We start from the raw sequence: 17386 nt of genomic DNA on the forward strand, positions 1-17386 counted from the left end.
CCCACTATACTCACTTGTGGCTTCTCACGCAGGTAACGCTAAGACCATGTTAGGAGCCTACATCTGTGTATTTAGTTGTGGCAATGATCGTACAATTCAAAATGAGTGTGTCCCTATAATATCAAGTCATAATATTGTTTATCACTCAGACCCACAGCCCCAGAGCTGGGAGACCACCTGGGCTATGGCCTGACCACTTTTTGCTGGACCAAACCTGAGTGATGCTGCAATCTTATGCACCAGGTCACAATGCCACTCACTCAAATGTGGAGGGGGTTGGTGGTAGGGCTCACCAGTTTCAGAGATTCAGACTGCTGGTAGGGGACACCTGAAAGGCGAAGAGAAGGGTCAGGCAGGGGTAAATCTGTACCTTCCCCCACACTTCAAAAGGGGACTCTGTGGGCCCTGAGATTATAGTTAGCAGCAGAGCTGGCTGAAAAATCAGGGGGAAGGATGTAGCATAAACTTCATCAAAGTATTTCCTTTTTTGTCAACATTTGGATGAAAATTTTAATAGAAAAACTTTGCCCAGCACCATTGAGCTTATGTGAAGTGTTTTATGTGGGATGGTGTACAGCCTACAGAATTTAAACTTCTGTGATGGTAACCAACAAAAATGTACCTGCACACACCTAAGGATGACACAACCTTGCCACCTCTTTCTAGCCCAACCGAAAAGAGGAAATTAATAAAATCTTAAAATCCTCCCAGCAAGAGTTTTGACCTCCAGAAGGGAAAAGTGCCCAGAGGGTCCATGAAGTCCATTCATCAGGGCCTGTTGTTACTGTTAATTTTATATGGAAGACACTTTGATAGTCTGGTGATAAGTGACCATATAAAAACCTGAAGATAAATAAAACCAGTTCTACCCAAAACACCCAACTGCTCCCAACCCCGGGAGTGAAATGAAAATAAAAGTGGAGGCAAATAATTCAGGGACAGATTTTGTCCCCTGCCCTGTCCTGCCCCCTACGTGCACTCCAGCAGCACACAGAAGCCAACACTGTGCTGCAAAGGGGCCCTGGCTAGCCGCAGTGCGGAGGAGGAGCTGGAGGTGGGAGTGAGACACGTGAGTGTCTGTAGTACGCTCGACTGTGGAGATTTTTGCTCTACTTCAAACTGCAGGGCGGGCCTAGGAAGGCTGTGGTATATTAGAACAGCCTTGGGGTTGCTCTAATTTATGCAGGGTGGTTTTGGCCCCTGAAGTAGTCCAGGATTTGGAGAGCGCAGATGGTTGGGAACCACCTGTCCCACCCCAAGCTGGGCCTTCTGAGAAGAACCTCAACTTTTTTGCTTCTTAAGGGGTCTGATCCAGCTCCCATATAATTCAGTGGCAAAAGTTCCATTGATTTCAGTGGTGTAGGATCAAGCCCTACGAGGTGAGAGGTTCCTGCATAAAATCTCTCTCAACCTTTTCCAGCAAAGCTTTGACTTCCTATCTCAAAGCCAGTAGCTTTTATCGCTGTATTTCATTCTTCATTTAGCACAATAAGTACTAATGTGTAATAAGCTGTCTCCATGCTCAGCGGCTGGAGTGTATTCCTCCTCCTTTCTGCCTGGCTACTGGTCCCAAATGGTAGAAGAAATAGATCCACTCCTTTATATACTCGATCCCTTTTCATTTCTTGGCTACAGCATTTTGTCAATAAGTCAGGCGCTATCAACGTGATTGTTTTCTTTTGTTCCCCACTGCCAGTCGAAGCTCTCCTCGGCACCCTGCAGTTTAATGTAAATTGGGTCTTCTTCAGGGTTTATCTTGAGAGCCTTAGGTATTAGCTGATTAAGAAATGCAATTAAGTTCTCGCCATCCCAGCCTTCTGTGACTGCCAGCAGCTGTTTATGTTTAAGGAGTGCTTGGTTTTTTATACAGTCATTCAGGCTCATAATGCGTAGCAGGCCTTGCATTCTTTAATTGCCGGTGTCCTGAGTTCAGTTATTTTCACTCCTTGAGCCACCCATTTAGCCAGGTATTTAAGCAGGTGCTTAACTTCAAGCACATGAAAAGTGCCATTGATTACTTTAAGCTTTCTTTGACCTTGTCTTCTCTAAATACATAGCAGCATGTGTACTAAAAATAACCCCTCCTCCCAAAAAATCCAACAGCCTACCAAAATGGAAGCAGGTATTCCAGACACCGAAGGTCTCCTATGAATGTGTGTCTGACTGGGAGGTACCCAACAGCCATAGACCATGGGGATTTGTCACCCCCTACAGTTGTTTGCTGGTATTGTTATGAGGCTATTCTTTTTCCTGCACCATTGTTTCAGCTTTGTAGCACTCCAGATCTTCTGTCACAGAGGGGTGGCCTGAGTGTATGTTTAAAACATATTTTAAAAAAATTAACTCTACCAAAACAAGACACTCCACTTCATGAACTTCTCTCCTGGGGAAGAGGGTGAGCAAATAAACACATAGCAGATATTAATCCTGTTGCTTAATGGACAGTTGGAAAGCCCTTGTGATAGAAGAACCTATATAGAGCAGAATAGAATTGTACTCATCTGTAACAATGCTGAGTTAGTTTTGTTTTTCATTTTCCCACTCTGTAACTCTTCCAACGTTTAAAGAAGACTTGAAAAGTTAGTGAAGAGAAAGAAAAGAGAGAGTAAAAATGTGTGTGGGGAAGGGAATGCTAAATAGAATTCATTTTATTACAGTCCCTGCCCCCTCTCCCCCCCCCCCCCAAAAAAAAAAAAAAAAAAAGGATAAAGGGGAAAGACGGAAAAGGATTTTAAAAAGCTTAAATCAGATATTTTTCAGTTTTATAAAACCATACACAACTAAATTCAATTCAAAACAGACTAAACAGAAAAAAATCTCCTGTCCAAAATCAGCTTAATTGGTCTAAAACAGCTTTTTTCCCCACAAAACCAAAATCCCATGTTTTGACAAGAAATTTTTTTGTCTGTCCTACTGTCTAACATGAAGGGCAGAAGGCCTGCCACAAGTCTCTCATGACTATGTAACCCTACAATTGTTTTCAGTACCTTGTGTCCCTAAGAGCAATGAAGGGGTTAAACCAATTAATTTAAACTTTTTGGAAGAATGGAGAAGAGGAGGCCTTCGCTGGCTAGTTTCTTGTGTGTGCGACTCCCCAGCCTTCATGGTTGTAGCTAATCCATGGAATGCAGACAGCATGAATGAATAGGATGTGGTGGTTAGGAAGTCTTCCTATCTCATTCTTTCTCATCACCCCTGATAAGGTTAACAATGTCCATATTACAGCGTGAAGTCATCTTAGCAGCCTTCTCCCCTCTCTTCTACAAGCCAGCCCTGATAAAAGGGAACAACAGGTGTGGAAGTACAAGGCTGAAGAGAATACGGAGCATCATGTCTCTGCAGAGTCCATTAATGTGCATCATGTCATTATCTGATTGGCTGCTGGCAGTCCCATAAAAACGTGCATGGGTGACAATGGCACATTAGCAGGCCTGCAAAGCAGCTGTAAAACCAGTTAATAAAAGTGAAGCTGCCTTTGGATCCAGCTTATACAATGCAATGAATAGTCCTCAGTTGGAATTTCTGCCCCACTGCTGAGACACCAATTGGCAATTGCCTGTGACACTGGCAGACCTGGTGCCTGCTCATGCCAAGGCCCCCAGGCCTCACTGAACACTGACAAATGCCAGCCTGGCTCACCTGTGTGTTAGCAGTGTTAAAACGGGTGTTATGTTTATCAGAGTGTGTTGAGTGTTTGGACTTTATGAAAGGCTTGTGAGTTGCTGCGAGCGCTAATCTGCCTCCCATTTGATAAGGTGAGATTTAAGTATTTGCTTTATAACTATAAAAATGTTTGCTATGAAACTGGAAGCCCCCACAGTGAAGGGAGAAGCTTTGCCAAGCGTGAAATACTCATTTACCACAAGAGGTGTCCTGTCCTACCCAACAAAAGAAGGCCCACAGACCCAGACTAACCATTGTTAAACATCAGGGGACAAAAGACTTTGCTTTTCCCTCACCCATGAAGACAGGACCCACACAAATGCTTGTCCCATCACAACTTCAGCTCTGGGGGAAGAGAATAAAAATCCCTGACCAGAAGGAATAGATCACTGTGCTGCTTGGAATTTGGAGAGGTCAATATTTCTAAGCATAAGCAAGGGATCCCCAACTTGCTTAGCCTGTGTTAGCCCTAAAGGACATATAGTGCTTACACATTACAGCAGCTTCTATTACTTTTTGGAATAGAAAAGTAGCAACCAAACATGTAACTAACAGGACAAGCACCTAATCCTCGCCTCAGTCACTTATGGCCTAATCCAAAGCCCACCAAGTCAACGGACAGACCCTCGCTGTTCGTAGCAAGCTGCAGATCAGGCCCTTAGTCTACATATCAGAGTGTAGTATTTCCCGCGTTTCCTACGCCCACGGGTGCTCTGCAGAGCCGTTGCTGGTGCTTCTTTATGAGCTGTCTAGTCACGTGAGGTCAGATTTTCACAAGAGCTCAGCACCCAACGTGCAACCAGTGTGCTGAGCCACCTTAAAAATCCAGCCCTGCAATAGGGTGGTTTGCCCCTTACGGGCTAGAGCCCTGGGGCCAGGAAACCCTGGTTACTAAGGAGGTACTCCTGAGCAGGGAACACCTGCTTCCCGATAAAGAGCAGTAGGATACTGCTGGGGGTGCTCAGGGAGATCGGAGATTGCTGGGAGTGAGCAGGGGGTAAATGCATGGAGTTGAGGAGACGTTATTTTGGATGGAAGGAAAGCAGACTCCACAGGAGTAAGGAAAGACTCCAGCCCGGTAGGACTGAGAGTGGTGTGCTAAGGAAAGGAGGAGCTGCAGAGAGTAGACGTGGGGGCAAAAAGAAGCCCCCGGGCTGAGTGTTGTTTTCTGTTTTATGCCCCTAGGAGAAAGAGGCAATAATATCTGTGACATTTATTGAAGGAGTCCCTGGAAGGGAGACACTGAAAGGGGCGGCTTGCACGGCTGTCGTGAGGCCACGGTGAAGTGGCTGGGACTGGCCACATGTTCAAAGGCCCCAGTTGTGGGTCCTGAGCTCTTCCGAAAATTCCAGCTCTAGTGCTGGGTCTTCCTTTCCTTTCCAGCTGCCAAACTGCTCTGAAATACATCAGATATACGTCCCTAATGTTGCTTTCCCCTGTAAGTAGTTGCCACAGGCATGTTATATTGTTGCAGGTGGGAGCAGGTGGTGCTATGTGATCTTGAACAGGAATGTTTTGGTTTTTCTGGTAAATTTAGACTAAAAAGATCTTAAAATGGGGGGCGGAGGGGATTGAAATTGAAATGGAAAATTTTGAAATGATCAAAACAAAACACTTTGACCTGAACTGATTTTTTTTTTCAATTTGTCGGTTCACAAAAACGTTCAAGATTTTGATTTTTCATCCTGATTTGGGATGAGAAAAAAGTCTGAAATCTTGAAAATTCTCCCAGGACAAGAAACATTTCTTTCCTGACATCTGTTTGCCATTCCTGCGTTGAGAACCCCTATCTCAGATTGTTTGCTCTCAGGGAATGACCTGTCTTGCTCTGCATCTGGAAAGCATCCAGCACTCTGCAGGAATTATTGCTATCTAAACAATGAGAAGAATTCCACTTTGCTCCCCCTTCCCCTGGCCTCATCTATCTTACAGATGCTCTGCCAGTATAGCTATCCTGGCAGAGACCCCAGTGTAGACGCTGCATGTACCAAGAGAAGGAGTTTTTCTGCCCACATAGTGATACTACCTCCCAGAATGACTCTTCTGTCAGCATAGCTGCGTGTACACTGAGGGTTCTGCCAGCATAGCTATGTTGGGTAGGGAGTGTGGTTTTCTCACACCCCGGCTGCCATATCTACATCAACAACATTTTGTAGCATAGACCTGGCCTCCTGTCTTCTACTAAACCCTTTCCAATAAGCAATCTTCCTGCAGGACTTTAAGCTTCTCTATATTGGGACACTCAGGAAACTAAACCGATTTAAGGCCACTTTAATTCTGAATGAGAGTATGTATACAAGGGCTTAATGTGGCTTTACTGATCCATTTTTAATTCCCAGATTTAGTTAATTCAGATTAATTTTCCTGTATAGACAAGCCTTTAGAGCAGAAGAGTCCAGGGAAACCTGAAGGAATGGTTATATGGGAGGCTGTGGGGGAAGAGGGTGATAACTGTAAACCACATAAAAGCAGCTTCACGATCTAAAGCGTCTGCCTACGTCGGGAAAAAATGCCAGCCCTACCTTTGCCTGATAACTTTGCGGCCAGATGTCTGTGGAAAATATTTACCACCTGTCGGCAGCAGATGTGCCAGCTGCCCTGAGCAGGATGGGCTGCGTTTGTACTATTAATTAGTGATAATAACACACTTATGTGCAGGGGGATCCTGAAGCCTTTGCTTGTTCTTGAGCGGACACAGAGTTAATTTCCTTGTGATGTCTCACACAGGTGCATACCGTTGACTACCAGGACCAGGTCAGGGGATGTAGGCCCGGAAGGAATGTAGCAAATGTGATGAGCCAGGTTTTAAAAGCTCAGAACACCACGTGCCCCTGGGCACTTCTGACATTCTGGCTCTAACTGGGGGTACTGAGCCTTCGGAAAATCTGTCCCTACAAGAACGCTTGTTTGACTTGAAATACATTGAGGTGGCTCAAATGGCGCACCCAGAATTGCCTGGTGGGGAGCTCTGTGGGAGAGCTGGGAATAGACCCCAAAGCCCAATGCCGCCCTCCTGTGCTTTAGAAACAAAACCGTTGCTTGCACCCTTTGAAATCAGGGGCAGCTTTGCCTAAGTGAGGCTTGCAGGATTGGGCTCAAAGAGGAACTGATTTTCCTCCCTTCCTACTCCAATCCCTTTTCCTTAGTAAAATAATTGCAGTCCCCCCCCCCCTCCGGCCCCCCGCGGCTCCAGGCACCCTCCCCACTGTGTGTACTGCCGGGATGTCTCTTCATCCCGCTGTTCCTTTACTTCATGAATCTGGAAGAAGAGATCACCTGGAGCATCTTTGTAGCTGTTGCTCCTGTCTGACTCCTAGGCTGCGTGCTGGCATAAAGGGAAGAGAGAAATCTCAGTCTAGTTCATCATCCGTAGAAAAGCGTGTAACTCATCTATAACCATGTAAACTCATGTTTACAAAGGAACATGGCAATGGAACAGATTCTGTGCTGTTGTGAATTGGCATAGCTCCATCAAAGGCAATGGAGCTGCACCGATTTATGTCAGCTGAGGTGGTAGCAGTCCACCGTGGTAGCAGTCAGGGCTGGTCCCAGTCCTGCTTGATTTGGTCGTATTGCCTCTGGCAGCACAAAGGAGAGTGTTAGGAGAAACCAGGGATAAAAATAGAGCCTCCAGAGACAAAATATGCCTATATGCTGATTGACTTTTATTCATCAGCAAAGCCCTTCAGACCATCCCCAGTATATTATACAAACTCTTGAGTTAGTTGGGAAAATCTCGGGGAGCCAAATGGCTTGGCACACGTCAGAGGCTCTCAGTATCTCTAGAAGGGTGCATGATGTCACCTTCTTAGGTAACACTTTTTGCTGGCAGCAGGTGCGAACCAGGTACCTGGGAATCCTCTTCTTTTTTTTTTTTTTTTTTTTTTTTTAAGGAACATAAAAAAAATAGTCAAAATTAATCTCAGTCCTTTTATCCCACTGCTATCTGTGGGTTTACATGGATGGCAGGGCCTCCCTTTATCCCTTAGGGCTGAGTTGTTATATTAAAGTTGAATGTCCTCCTGAGACTTCTGTTTGTCCTGAGCTCCATGCCAGTTCATATTCCCCCGTTGGTTTTTTCCAGAATTAACAGCATTTTAAAGGCTTTGTGGCATGTGGGCAACAAGCCCAGATTATCCTTTGACAAAAGGAAGCTGCCTTTTAAACCAGGAGGGTTTGGTCGGCCCAACCTTAGGCTTTACTATATAGCCTCACTTCTGAGCCTGGCAACACAGTGGCTGACCCTCTGACACCCACGATCCCCAGCCTGGCTGTGCATGATGGAGGAAATCGTAGCCCCACTACCACTAGCCACAGTCCTAAACTCAGACTTCTCCTGTTTCCCTGAGGAGAAATCTGTCACAGTTGTGGGCGCTAGGAAAGCCTGGTATCTGGTTCCTTCTAAGTTTCAATGTCATCCTTTATTACATCTGGTCAGGACCCCCACATGGGGGGGGGGGGGGGAAAGGGTATACTTTACCGGGTCCCAGAGGCCCTGGGTAGCCCGGACCAGGCTGCAACCCCCATAGGGATGCGTGTGGGAGGGGGCTTGTGTTACAAATTTGTACTGGGCCTGAAAAAAGTATGCTTGGGCCCTGCATCCAGTCTTCAGTTTGGGGTATCTCCAAAAGCTTAATTGCCCGTAGACCTGTTCTGTGGTCCGGCTGGATTCCGAAAGGGATTTTGAGCATCAATTGATTCCTTGGTGCCTTTTCCTCACCTTAGGGAGAAATTCCAGCTGGACCCAAAGAAGGAACAGCAATACCTTAAACTTAGACATGCTCCGCAACATCAGTTTGGGCAGGATATCTTTGCAGCACTGGCCCCACTGACCTTTGGGGCTTTCTGAAAATGTTACGCTATCTATCTAGCCAGCCTGAATTCCCACCCATCAAGCAACCTGTCAATTAGTAGCAACAATGTTAGAAGGAAATGGGAACAGGAGCTCTCAGACTTCCTTACCAACGTTCAGTGGAATCAGATGTGTTCTGATGTACAGCTTTGTGGTTCTCATTGACCCAGGAGTGGAAGATGTTCTGGATTCCATAGCAACTTTTCAGATCCAGAGCAGCCAGGTCTGACCCAGGCTGGTGCTGCAGTGCGGCAGGTGCGAACTCACACCGCACGCTAGGGGATTGCCTTCTGATCGGCCTTTTCCGGACAGAGGTAACTTTGTGGGCCAATTACTTTCTCTCCACTACGGTTGAACAGCAGGCTGGCCACTCCATCCTAGGTCTAGCCAGTCCATCCTGGGAACTGAAATCCTTCAAGAAACTGCGGTTGGGTAGACTCTGATCAGAGCCAAACATCTCAATCTTGGAGGGTCTAAATCAGTGGAGGAAGTCCAAAGTGCACCGACATATTGAAGAATGATGCTCTGACTTGGGGATCCCGGTGGCAATGGAACGACTAACATTTTGCGATAGAAACAAGCAAGATACATTTATGGATAAATGGTCCCTATTTTTGGAAGTATTGGAAAAATCAATTAACTTGCTTCTTGGGTAAACTCCCCTGTTTTTTGGCTGTGCTCCCCAAGACTCTAGTCCCCTCCCATCTTTCCAATTTATCCCTTCCCTCTCACCCCCTTTTCTCCCTCTCATCTCTGTCAGTTCATTCCTCTCCTACCCTCTTTCACTTACCTTTCAGGCTTTTCTTTTGATCCTTTTCTTTCTCTTCTGCTTCTCTTTCTCTGTAAGGGAATAATTCTGGTGATCGGTTTATGATCTTACATTACAAAGAACTCCAAACCAGGGCTGAATAATAAAATGACCATTGATACATAACTGTACAGGCAAATTGCTTTAACCAGTCAAAGATTGTTTTTGTTATATTACTCTTTGTCCTTAATAATGAAATAGTTTGGGTCTAAATGGCTGTAAAATATGATATTGATTCTTTGCTCCGGGTTTGAGAGACCTTTCTTCTTTTTGCTATTTTTGTTTGTCATAATCACACACACAAGTATGGCACGGGCCCATAGCCAATACTTCAGCTATTTCCCTACACCTGGAAGCCAGTCCCTCACCATCCTGCTCTCCGTGGGGCTCTGCTAGTGTGGCAGGAAAGTCACCAAAAGAACAACTCGCTTGAACAGCTAGAACTGCTGCTCGCTTCCCTCCCTTGCAATGCAACAGGCAGCCAGGTGGGGAGGACAGAGCTGCTGTAGCAGGGGAGGACAGCAGCCGCTCCCACTGCTCCTGCATCACACCAGAGCCACGCTTGGGGCTGCCGGGGAGGTGTCTGGAGGCAGTTGACGAGGTGTTGCCCCCTGTCGTCCTCCTCATTGCAATGGGGCTGATTCACGCCCTGCACAAGGAGCACATTTTCAGTTCATAATCAGCTGGCTCCTTTGATTCTAAGTACACGCTGTCTTCTTAACACAGTCTGCCTTACGCCATGATGTAGGGCCTGGATGGCCAGAGATTGGGCACCATGTTGTCAGAGACCTGGGGTACGGGCAGTGCCTTCCCGGCACCTATAAAGAACTGGGCATGTCTGTAGAGCTACATAAATAACAGCTCTCCCTCTCCACAGGTGAACCTGGTGCTGAACGAAGGGAAGTCCTTGGGCCTCATGATCCGAGGAGGAGCAGAATATGCGCTGGGCATTTATATCACCGGGGTGGATAAGGGCTCGGAAGCAGAAAGCACCGGCCTGAAGGTGAGAAACGAACGTGGAAGTGGGGGGTGGTTAACTGTTTACAGGATGATTTTTTTTTTACACTGGGCTCTTAAAACCCTCTGGAAGTGCTGCCGTGGGGGTGAGGGGGAAGCACTGTACGCAGTGAACACATCCAGCCCCTCCAGAGCAGGCTGCACCTCCATTCTGCACTATACACGCCACATGGCAATCAGTGCGGCCTTGTTTTCAGTCTGGCCGGAAATCTCTCCACCAGGAGCAGAGCGGAGAGTGACCCCAGCATAGCAATCCTAGGCTGCAATGAAAGCCAGGCGTCTGGAAGGAAAAGCAAGTGTTCACCTACTCCACCACCGCCCCAGGTTGTAAAAGAAGAGACTTCTTCATTAAAGTGACTGGTGCCCCCCAGTCTGATCAGAAACCTGTCATCGCTAGCTCTTTGGAGCTGGGGTTTTCAATTCCTTACTCTAAGTACGTCCTTGGGAGTCTGTGTCAGCTGCAGTGATGCGGGGAGGCTGCGCGCGCTATACCAGCAGCAGGCATGACACCATGTCTGGGCTGGTTTCCTTCAGCTTCAGTGAGGTTAGCAAGAGTGCTCTCCATCAGTGATCGGAACCACAGGTGGCAAATGCGTGTCTGCAGGCAGCCTAACCTGACGTGACTTGCATCTACTTCTCCACATTCAATTCCCTTGCGGTTAGGACCTACTCCTGCTTCGGGGCTGACTGAGAGATGCAAGGAGTGTTGGAGGATCTGTTACAGCACCTCCACTGGCATTCTCTCTGTAGCTGAGTTGCTCTCATGCCCAGGGTTTGGCGCATGCTCGCTGTTGAGATAGCAGAAGGCAAACCCTTGTTTCTGCTTCATTCAAAGGACTCCCTGACCCAGGTCATTAGCCAGGAGAGAGGGGAAATGTGGCAACTCAGCTGTGCCTGGAAGAGCAGGCTTTGGGGGCAGATGCGCTAGAAAATGATTTAATAGCAGACAGTAAAATTGTAAAGGAGTTGTAAAGAGACACGTTGGGCTCTGGGGTATTCCTTAGCTCCTCTGATTGGGAGCGTGTTTCAGAAGCAGGTTTTACAAGCTGTAATTTCTGGCTGTGCCGCTCAAAATAACCCAGTTCTGTTGGCATTTCTCTAAATGGCTCATCTCCCGGGGATCACACCTTTGTGCTCGTCATCTGTTACAATGCAATCCAGCAGCGGCTGAGGGTAAGGTGATTTGGGAGGGGGAGTTCCCTTGGAAATTAATTAATAGACTGTGCCTATTGCTTCAGTGTAGGACTAACAAACTCTTTATAATCAGCTTTGTATGTTCCCTCAAACCTCAGACAAAGGCCTGGATTATCAGGGATTGAGGTGTAATTCTCCCTGGTCCCACTGCCCATGTGATGGGCTGGTAAATTACTCCCGCTTCCCCACTGCTAAACTTTCTGCGGTGCCACGCTAATCGCACTTCCTCACATCACTGCCCTTTTGAAACCAGGGTGCCTGTGCTAAATTGCCTGAGATCGGCGGCTGGAGAGGAAGGACGGGCCAATGGTTAGGGTGCTAGTCTCAGATTTGGGTGATCCAGGTTCAGTTCACTGCTCTGCCACAGACTTCCTGTGTGACCTGGGGCAAGTCATTCGACTTTTCAGTGTCTCAGTTTCCCATTTATACAAGGGGGATGATAGCACCGCCCTGCCTCACATGGTGTTGTGAGGATAAACACATTCAAGATTGTGAGATGCTCTGACACTGCGGTGCTGGGGGCCGGATCGGTCCCTTACTTAGACAGAAGGCTTACCTTCCTGCAGCCTTTCAACTCCCGGTTACCCCTCCAAACCCACAGTCCCAGTGCTAGACCATCCCCATTCTATTCAGCTTCTTATACCACCCTTGTCACATGGTGTCTGAGATTGTGGTCTTGTCCCCTTGAAACCACTCTCCCATACCAGGTCTTTTTAAACACCTGTTCTTTGTGTTCTCTCTTCCTGGGGAGATATTGACACTCCCCCTAGTTCATGTACTCCAGGGGTAGCAGGAACAGTGCTCCAGGGCAGATGCAGTGTCCGGACAGCAGTGCTATCCCATTCCTATTTGCCATAGCACAGCATCTGCATTTTTTTCCCCCTGACGTAAACAGAAAACAGCCTGTGCCTTCGGACATAACGCAAGTCACTTGGCTGAGATGGAGGGCTGGTCTCCTGAGATCAAGTCTATGTGTTCCCAGCACCGGCCTGTCAGGCTCTCCCTTGTAAACACTGAAAGCCTGAAAGATTAATGGCAGTAGAGGGAGAGGAACTGGTCTCCTTTCCCTGTGATTATTTTCTGTTTATTTCATAATCGATGCCGCCATGTTCCACCAAGCTCCCTCAACCAGCCCCTGTCGTCACCCAGAGAAAATTGCTGCTTTTCCTAACTCAGCCAGATACACTGAGGAGGCTGGTGCAGCTAATGGACAATGGGGCCAATGGATATGTGTCTAAGAAAAAGTAATAGGGGGCATATCAAGAATACAGCCTTCTGTTATCAGCCTCTCTGATTATTACCACTTATAATGCAGAGCACTCTCTCTCCACCTATCGTTTCATCTCCAAGACAGGGGAGGGAAGAAAATAATTGGATAAGCTTCTTTAAAAATGCACCGCCTAACCCTGTGTTGTTGTTTTCCACCTTCACCAGGTGAGGATTTAAGAGTGGGTGGTGTTTTCTGTGCAAGGCTTCGTGCCGCGAGCTTTGTTTTCACATTACAGCTCTGCTTATTGATTCTTTACGCCTCGCTCTCCTCGCTGTACTGTTTCCTTATAACTGATTTGTGAGTGCCAGGATGCTTTGCTGAACGCCAGGTTCTGCATACTTCTATAGATTTCCTTCCCCCTGATTTGTGTACACTGCGAGCTGTACATTTGGAAATATTTGGTGGCAGGAGGAAAAGAAAGGGGCCTCTGTGTCCTGTTCTGAATCATGTAGGATGATACTTAGACTATAGAATGCACATACACTCCCTAAGGGAATATAGCCCGAGGCACAGAGAGACCTGCTAAGATGTGGAAAGAAACTGAAGTTAAACAAGACTTTCCAAGTAACATGTTAGACCAGGCAAATAGAAAGACTTCTGTTCCCTAGGGGCACGATCCAACAGCCACTGGAGTGGCTGGGAAGACTCCTATTGACATCAATTGGCATATTAAGCCGATTTATTAGCTGCCCTGGCTATATTTAATATGGTGCATGATCATTTTATAAGTGGATTGTTAACTCCAGTGCTACTCGGTGTTCACTCAAGGGGTCAATAAATATCATCCAGCTGAAGGATAGCCTTATGGTTAAAGTGCTAGACTGGGATTCAGGTGATGTGGGTTTCCTTCCCAGCTTTGCCACAGATTTCCTATGTGACCTGGGGCAAGTCACTTACAGACAGCCAGTATTGGGTGGAAAGCAACTGGTGGAGACAATAAACACATGAGGACAATACAAAGAGGGGGTTAGATGTGTAAACTTCAGCTCCCATGGCCTGATTTTTCAAAGGCGCCGAACACTGCCTGAGCAACCAAGAAAGCCAGTGGGTGTTGATGCTTTCAAGACTATTAAAGCATCACCTTAACCTCTCTGAGCTTCAGGTCCCCCAAAAGCCCAATGGGAATACTACTTACTCCAGTAGGGCAAAAGGTTAGGTAAGGGTTTCCTGATCTTTACATGGACAGTGCAAAGCATTTGGTGATTGGACAGAAATCCCACTGCCAGCTAATTAAAATCTCATTGCAATTCAGAAGAGCTATCCTCACCTAGCTCCATTTCATAGCTAGAACATTAGAACATCCCAGCCGTGAAACAGAGAGTTCTTCAGGTATCAGAAGAAAACAGACTTGATCATTATAAATGATCAGCATTTAAATATTTATGCCCCAGGCCATATGTTATGTTTATCTGGCCATGAAACTTTTGACAGAATTTTCAGAACCTGCCTCTGAATAAGTTTCTTTAATGAAAAATAGAAGCTAATGGCTAGCCTTAATTCTGGGAATCCCTATAAATAGTCCCTTCCCTATCCTTGCATCCTTCTGATACTATAGACTGTCCTTCCTTAGTTATTCCTTAGCCTAACCAGACCTAGTCAGCCCTTTTAATCTTACTTCATAAATCAGTCCTTCCAGCCACCCATCACTTTTCCTGCTTTCTGAACTCCTCATAATGAGGTACCTAGCAGTGACTGTAATATTCCACCATGAAGTCCCAATCTCAGTTAGGGCCTGTAAATACTGCTGGAATTAAGAAGAGAGGAGAAACTACAAGCAAAATAAACCTATAAGTTACAGATCCTGTAAAAATAGTTTTTGATGAAAAGCAAATGACAGAATACTTGGAAAAATAGAGCATGCACATATCAGTCAGTCCAGATTATGTACACTTTGCCAGGGATTTTACTAATTAACACCAATAACCATTTTTCATATGCCAAGGACAACTAATGACTGGAGAAGAGAAAATGTAGTGCTAGTTTTAAAAAGTTGATCCTGGCAATTACTGTGCTACAACTCTAGCTCCTATAAGGGGAATAAAGGAAGAAATAAGGGGAGAAGTATTGAAAGAGAAAAATCACTGCACTGGAAACTTAGAGCCAGATTTGCAGAAGGGTTTATCACATTGGGTGTCAACAATGAGAACTACTGAGAGCTGAGCACTTTTGAAAATCTGACCCAAAATACTGGTGCCAAGTACTACCCATAGAGAGTCCTGGACCTGCAAGCAAGAAGCAGGAAGAGTTTATAAAGAGTAAATCTTGCTGGACAGCCTTGGTGACTTCTCTGCCCTGAAGATCTAATAAGCTAAATAGGCAAAGGCAAACAGGAGGTGAATCAGGTTGCTGATAGATGAAGTGACCTGTCAAAGGTTATGCAGCAGGTCAGTAGCAGAGACAACTAGAACTTGAGTCTTCTGACTCCAAGTTAGTGTCCGTTCTGCTGGAGCACAAACAAAACAGCACCAGAAACTGTGTACTACTGTCACCCTACGGCACTGTTATAACAGCCTAAATTGCTTGTGCTGCACCCCACCACAGTCTTCTGTCCTGCTCTGCTCCGCATCTGTAATGCCAAATCTAATCAGGATGCTTTCCCTTTCCTTTCTCTGCTCCTTTCCCCAGACTCCTTATTAGAGAGAGGGCTTGCTGGGGTTTTGGACTTCTATGAAATAGTTATAAGATGGCTCATTAAAACTGCATATCCGTCTTGGACAAAAAAAATGAAAATTTAAGACTTGATATGAAAACCTATTAAAGATTCATAATTGCAATAAATCTCCTTGATGGAATTTGAATTTTCATCAGTTTAGTGCTGCAATGGGCTGGTGGACACTCCTTATTTTAGCAGCAAAACTTCAGCCCAGTATGGATTGCTCAGTGCATTAAAGAGGCCCAGGAGATGATACTCACTGCATGTTTAATTCAAGGCTTCTTCACCCCGATGTGCATTCTTCTTAGCAGGCTAAGCTGTTGCGTAATTTATCCTATTTGTTCCTATGGTGGTTAGGAATTTTTTGAACTCTGGTTTAAAGCCAGCAGATTGTGAAGGGATTTGGTGCTGATTTGTGAATTCTGATCTCTGAGCACATCAGAACTCATGACAAACTCACTCTAACAAAGCAGCTGGCTGCTAAGTTTGCTGTCTGTCTGAACCTGTTTGCAGTCCTTCCTCCAGTTTTCCTGGTTTCAGTATCGCACCAGCTTAGACACTTCCAGAGCCATCTTAGAAACTCAGGGCCTGATCCTGGAGCACCTTCCACTGGGGAAAGCCAAGGCAGGAACAGAGCAAGTGAGTTCAGGGCAACTGGCTGTTATAAGCCTCTTGCTCCAAACCCTTTGCTGCTGTTACCAGGAGAGGCAGCAAGAAGCCATACAGAAATATGGAGAGCTGGCCTTCCAGGCCACCAATCATCAGCTCTGTTTTGTACCAGTCCTTTTCAGAGGCTATGTTACAACTACTTACATTGGCTTTCTTCTTCCCATTGCACTGCCAGCTCAGATGTCCTAGTGGGCTCTGCTCAGTGACACAGGGGACTAGGAGGTAGGAGACCCAAGTTGTATTTCTGACTCCTGGTGAAATCTGGAGTGAGTCTCTGGCCTTGTCTTCACTAGCCCTTTCTTCCTAGCATCTCCGCAGCTGGTAGGACTGCTACCATACCCAGGGCATCGGCTGCTACTGATGTTTTACCACCATCCTGTTAGCCAGTATTATAAAATGAACCAGGATGCTTATGCTAAGCTAAAAACCAAACTCCCTGCATGCTTTTGCAGTTATTAAGGTTTATTGTGGAAATTTACTGAGGAGTTAAATTGTTCAAGGCTGGTTTTTTTGTATGTGCATGTGGGATCCTGTCAGGAATATTATACATTAATGTTGCTAGGCACTGGAGTACAAAACAGTAGTTCACATCATGTGTCTAATACTATTTGTACTTTACGGTCTATTGGCATCTGGAATGGCATTGTGTGAAATGAACCTGTGAAAAAGGGAGTGATGTGTATTAATCTCCTGCTTGCCATAAACAAGTATCGTGTAAAAATAACTCAAATTAAACTCACACTTTGGAGCAGACACAGACTGAGAACTGCTTCCCAGGACTGAGTAAAATGTTAACCCTTTCTGTCTGGGCTGATTTCGCTGTTCAATGAAGCTGATTGAGCTTAGATTATCTGACGTTTCATGAATCAGTAATCTACCCACAACTATTCCCTCCGCAACAATGAGAGCAATGATGGGAAATTCTCGCTGCCCGTTTTCTCTTGTGTACAATTTGGATAATGATGATGCTTCTTGTCAAAGCACTTTGAGCTCCTTCATTGCAAGATGCAATGCCGTGCAAGGGATGAGGTGGTAATCAGAAGGGGGAATAGTCCATCCCAGAGTAGCAGCTGCATTAGTTTGTTGGCTCAGCCCTGTTGTGGGTGCTGTCACAGTCTGACTTGCTGGAAAGTGCCATTTTCACAAGGGCTGCGTGAATGAGGCTTGGGTTACTGGACCGGACCTGTCTGCTGGAGAGACACAATAGTCAGATACCACCTGAGCTGCAATAGCACAGAATGAGGTGGTTCTGCAGAGATG

At 46.1% G+C, this 17386-nt stretch overlaps 1 protein-coding gene across 1 annotated transcript in view; it reads left to right on the forward strand.

Annotated features, from left to right (window-relative positions):
• WHRN (whirlin) overlaps positions 1-17386 on the forward strand; it is a 98184-nt gene that overhangs the window by 30722 nt on the left and 50076 nt on the right. The window contains exon 3 of the mRNA XM_067542160.1: positions 10201-10326. Coding sequence (XP_067398261.1) covers positions 10201-10326 — 126 coding nt within the window. The remainder of the gene's footprint in view (positions 1-10200; positions 10327-17386) is intronic.

This window comes from Emydura macquarii, unplaced genomic scaffold (genome assembly GCF_026122565.2).
Source record: "Emydura macquarii macquarii isolate MOO-44397 ecotype Brisbane River unplaced genomic scaffold, CSIRO-AGI_Emac_v2 contig_691, whole genome shotgun sequence".
Classification (NCBI taxonomy): Eukaryota; Metazoa; Chordata; order Testudines; family Chelidae; genus Emydura; species Emydura macquarii.